This window comes from Prionailurus bengalensis, chromosome D1 (assembly GCF_016509475.1).
Source record: "Prionailurus bengalensis isolate Pbe53 chromosome D1, Fcat_Pben_1.1_paternal_pri, whole genome shotgun sequence".
Classification (NCBI taxonomy): Eukaryota; Metazoa; Chordata; class Mammalia; order Carnivora; family Felidae; genus Prionailurus; species Prionailurus bengalensis.
In genome coordinates this window covers 65,185,339-65,190,384 of record NC_057346.1, presented here as the reverse complement: position 1 = coordinate 65,190,384, position 5,046 = coordinate 65,185,339, and the positions used below count along the sequence as shown (strand labels likewise).

The window sequence follows — 5,046 nt, the reverse complement described above, 5'->3', positions numbered from 1 at the left end:
ACCGCTAGAGGATTTTTTCATCTGTCCCAGGTACATTCCTTTCCAGCCAACTCTTTCTGTTCAGAGTTTAGGGTAGACATTTCTGTGTTAGATATGTCAGGCTAGCTTGTATTAGACCAGCTTGTCATCACAACATAAATAAGAAGGTGGATAAATATCTTTAAATGTTTGAAAGCATTGACTTCTGGTTCTCTTAAAGATGAAGTAGCTCCATTCCTCTCAGGGCCTCCCTCTTGTTGGCAAAAACAAAAACAAAAACCCCCCAAAAACAAAAACAAAAACAGAAAAATCCCCCTAAACACTTACAGATAAAACAAATAAGCAAAGGAACTGAGTAACAAACAGCAGTGAGTCCCTGGGTTTCCTTCTATCCTGGACAGGATGCTACAGAAGCCTCCAGTCCAGAACCACCAAGAGACTCAGACAAAAAGGACGCTAAGAAAACCCAGGTTCTCCTAGCCAAAGTGGAAAAGAATGGCCTTAACAGAACAGAAAACCTTTTGGCAATACCTGCCCTACTCCAGACAAATACCTGTGGAAAATCATACCTGCTACCCACCTCCAGGTTTCGGTGGGGCCAAGCAGGTTGCTGATGTTCACCCCACCCACCCTCTGAATCCCTTGCCAGGGTAATGTCAGCGGAGTCCAGGGGCAAAATGAGCCTCCACTGTCACCTGGCAGCATGAGACTTAATGAGGGAGTGTGAGGTGACTGGTAATGGTATCTGCTCCTTGTGCCTCCAGCCCTACTTGGGAGTGCACCAGTGGGTAGCTGAGCTTTCCCCCATACCCTGCAACAATAAGGCAGCGTGAACCAGCTCTCTGCTCCCCTGCTTAGTAGCAGTGGAGCCCAAAAAAGAGCTGAGCTTACCTGGAGGCAAGGAGGCATGTGCCAGTGTCAAACTCTCGAGAAAGAGCCATCAGGGCTGAAGATGGCTTCATCATCAGGGATGAAGATCAGGGCTGAGATGGATCTCAGCCATGTGTAGGCAGGCAGCGTGAGTTGGCACTCCATTTTGCTAGAGTTGTGTCAGTAGTGCCCAGTAGGAAGCTGAACACACACACTCACATAGTGCTTGCAGCTACACTTCAACAGGGCTGAAAACGCGTTTCATATGCCTAACTGCTGGAAGCCAAGCTATCCAACCAGCCTGATGGCAGAGCCCGGGCAGTGGACGGATCGGCACTGCATGGCGGCCCACTGACAGTGAAGCTTCTTGTACTCCTGCTTTTATGTAATGTGGCCTTAGCGTTGGTCAGGGCAACCCCCCCTACCAATGAAAGTACCTGGGGATCTGTCGGTTGGGGAATTGCCCATGACAGACCCCCCAGGAAAAGAACCATCGGGGAAAGAAGAAGATTACGCAGGGAAATTATGCGGCCCTACATCCAGCCCTTGCCACTCTCCTCTACCTAAAGGAAGGATAGCCCCATATATTTCCCAGCCAAGGAGGGGGACAAATGGGTTCAAAATCCCCACTCAGCAACAAAGGAATGTATCTATGGATACAAGTTACTCCAACCCCTAGGCCCACTTGGCCCCCAGGAGGCATTCCAGATGATAACTGGACCTGGTGGGTTAAGGTACAGAATGATTCATTAGTTCCTAGGTATACATTGTCTCTCTGGGAGCACATAAGGCGTGGGTTCCCAGGACCCTCCTGGCTCCCTCCCGGCACCCCAAAGTGAATACTTTTGTCCCTTGTACTGCAAATGGTACAAAGGAACAATTAAGAAGTCATGTCCTTGTAAAACATTCCACTTGAGGTGTTGAGAGCTAGATGACCTTGAAAGGGCAGGAGGGAATGTTACAAGAAAATAACTATGTTGTTCCCTAATGGGTGACTACACAAAGGAACATTTTTAGAATTAGGTAATGACGAGAAACATAGATAACACATGCTACAAGGATTTTGCTAACAAATATAATGCCACGCTTGCCACAATAAAGCGGCCAGTCTAACACACTGCTGTTGTCTGTATCCATTTATTTTATTTTATTTTATTTTCGCCAATGCTGTTCATCATTCGGGAACCCCTGGACCTGCTAGGGCTGGACCCCGGCACCTAACCTACAGAACACCTAGCCCAGCCTTCCTTACACATGCTCAGAACACTAGCATTAGCCTACAGTTGGGCAAAACCATTTGACACAATCCTATTTTATAATAAAGTAGTGAGTATCTCATGTAATTTATTGAATGCTGTACTGAAAGTGAAAAACAGAATGGTTGTGTGAGTACAGAATGGTTTTGAGTGTTATCGGTTGTGTGTTCTCCTGTTGTAACTCCATGCCGCCACCCAGTATCACAAGTGCCAGGAAAAGGTCAAAATTCAAAACTGAAGTATGGGTTCTGTTGAATGAAAATTGCCTTCACACCGATGTAAAGTTAAAAAAAAATTACAAGCCAAAACTGTCGTAAGTTAGGGACCATCTGTACTAAAAGCAAAGAATTGGCAAATGTATTTACAACTGGCAAGATATAGCCTTCAGAAACGAAGGAGTAATAAAGACATTTCAGATGAAGGAAAGCTATGAAAATTTGCTCTGTTTAACAAAACTACCTTTGAGTGATTGCTAAAGTAATTCTCTAAACAAAAAATAAATGATAAAAAAAAAGACCTGGGACCTCAGTATTTAAAAAATAACATACAACAGAATGAAAATAAAAAGGCAAATATCAATACAAGTGAGACTCAACTAAAGCAGTACTAAGAGGAAAATTCACGGCACTAAATGCTAAGCACTAAAAAAGAAAGGTCCTAGAATATATAAAATAATTTTTAAAGAGAAGAATAAAGTGAAGGATACTGATGGAAGTGTGGTACTGATGAAAGAATAGATGTATAAACCACTGAGGCTGAAGAGAACCCAGAGAAAGACCTATACAAGTGTGTTCAGCTGATTTTTTTAAAAGGTACAAAGGAATCCAGTGTAAGGAAGGGCTTTCAACAAATGGCTCTGGAGGAATGAGACATCCATGGAGGGCAGAAGCACCTCAACATAAAACCTCACAATTTATATAAGTATTAACTCAAAACACAATAAGGACCTAGATGTAAAATGTATAACGATAAACCTTAAGAATAGGAGAAAAGAGGAGAACATATTCAAAATGTACAACTAGTCAAAAAGTTCTTAGAAATGACACCAAAACAATAATCCATTAACAGATTCATTCAGCTCCTACTGTGAAAATACTGTGTCACAAAACATGTTTTGATTCACTCATGCATTCTTGTATGTATATATGCATACACACATATTTACACATATTTTAAAACTATATATAGTTTGTACTAGAAAAAATGCTGGTGCCAGGATATATTAGGTAATTAGTTAATACTTCAAATGTTTTGTACACAAAGGGTTGATTTGATTAGAAATACTCCACTTTTTCCACTTATATTTATCAACAGTCTGTACATTTTTAATGTCCGGTATTCTTCTACTCCCCATCTAAGGGATGAACCTATTTGTCTTGCCTAATACCTTCCTTAGGGCTGTCTGCATGTCTTTGTTTCTGAGACTGTAAACGATGGGGTTAAGCAGAGGTGTCAGCACTGTGTATGTGACCGCCATCAGCATGTCTTCACGGAATGAGTCCCTGTCCTTGGGCCTCAAGTAGACAAAGCCAGCAAATCCATAGTGTATGCACACCACAGTGAGGTGGGAGGAGCAAGTGGAGAAGGCCTTATACTTCCCCTTGGTAGAGGGCATCTTCACAACTCTGGACACAATGAAGACATAGGACATCATAATGAAAACAAAGCTGCCCACCAACACGAAGGCAGAGAGCACAAAAATAGCCATTTCGTGATGGGAGGTGTAATCACAGGCAAGGCAGACCACAGGTGAGATGTCACAGAAGAAGTGCTTGATGATGTTGGAGTCACAGAAAGACAAGTTGAATACAGTGATGACGATGCACAGAGAAACCAGGAACCCAGCCATCCAAGAGGCCATCATGAACTGAAAGCAGATCTTATGGGTCATCAAGACCTTATAGCGCAGTGGGCTGTGAATGGCAGTGTAACGGTCGTAAGACATGGCAGCCATGATGAAGCAGTTATTGGCTCCCAAGCCAAAGAAGAAAAACATCTGTGTGGCACACTCAGGAAGAGAGATGGCCTTGCTATCTGATAGCAAGTCCACTAGCATGCGGGGGATGATTGCCATAGTGGTACAAGTTTCTGAAAAGGACAGACCACAGAGGAAAAAATACATGGGGGTGTGAAGGTTGTGACTCAGCTTGATGGCCACCATTATGCACACATTTGCAGCTAGGATGATCACATGGGAGAAGAAAATCATCACAAAGAGGAGACCCTGCAAGTCTGGGAAACTGGAAAACCCCCACAGAAGGAATGTGCTCGCTGTGGTATGATTGCCCATCATCCTAATGCAGGCAGCAACTTTCTTCCAAAGATGCAGAGCTTCTTGAGGTTAAGACTCTGAGATGGTTATAAAAACCTGCCACTGCACAGATCTCACCTAGACTTTAATCAGGGGAACTGGAGGAAGTTTCAGGCAACTCTTCAGGGGAGAGTCTGAGAAAGGGATGCTAAATACACTGGATTGATGTCAAGTTCAGGAGTTAGAGTGATCAGAATGATTCTAGTATGAGAATCTGTATGAATAACTGAGGATGGGCCCAAATATCTTCTTGGATCCTACTCACAAAAGCACTCTTATCTCTCTCTTTTCCAATCAGGATCTGAATGTAATCAGGAAAATAGGAATAAAATTGCTTTGTTCTCACCGACTGGATTTTGTGATGACACATTTTCAAATACTTTTTGAGATCTACTGGTAACTTGGTAGTTTGGTGTGCTTAGTAAACTATTGATTCAGTGAGCAATATAATTCAAAAATTTAAATTGTATAAAATGAATATGTCATTTAAAAAATGTAAGGAGGTTAATGCAATACTTTTTCATCAGTACATCACCATGACCCAGCTCCAAAGGTGATAACTGTAGCAATGACTAGACCATAGAAATGAAGATAACATGTTGTAACTTCTGCTAGATTTCTATCCATAGC

At 42.5% G+C, this 5,046-nt stretch overlaps 1 protein-coding gene across 1 annotated transcript; it reads right to left on the bottom strand.

Annotated features, from left to right (window-relative positions):
• Positions 1–3,453: 3,453 nt before the first annotated feature.
• LOC122482669 (olfactory receptor 10T2-like) lies at positions 3,454–4,398 on the bottom strand. The gene has a single exon (XM_043578983.1). It carries the CDS (start codon positions 4,396–4,398, stop codon positions 3,460–3,462), a length of 939 nt encoding a protein of 312 aa, XP_043434918.1. The 3' UTR covers positions 3,454–3,459.
• Between the last annotated feature and the right edge of the window lie 648 nt (positions 4,399–5,046).

Coding starts and splice junctions, on each gene's coding strand:
- LOC122482669 (XM_043578983.1), bottom strand. CDS start 4,398: ATGATGGGCAATCATACCACAGCGAGCACATTCCTTCTGTGGGGGTTT.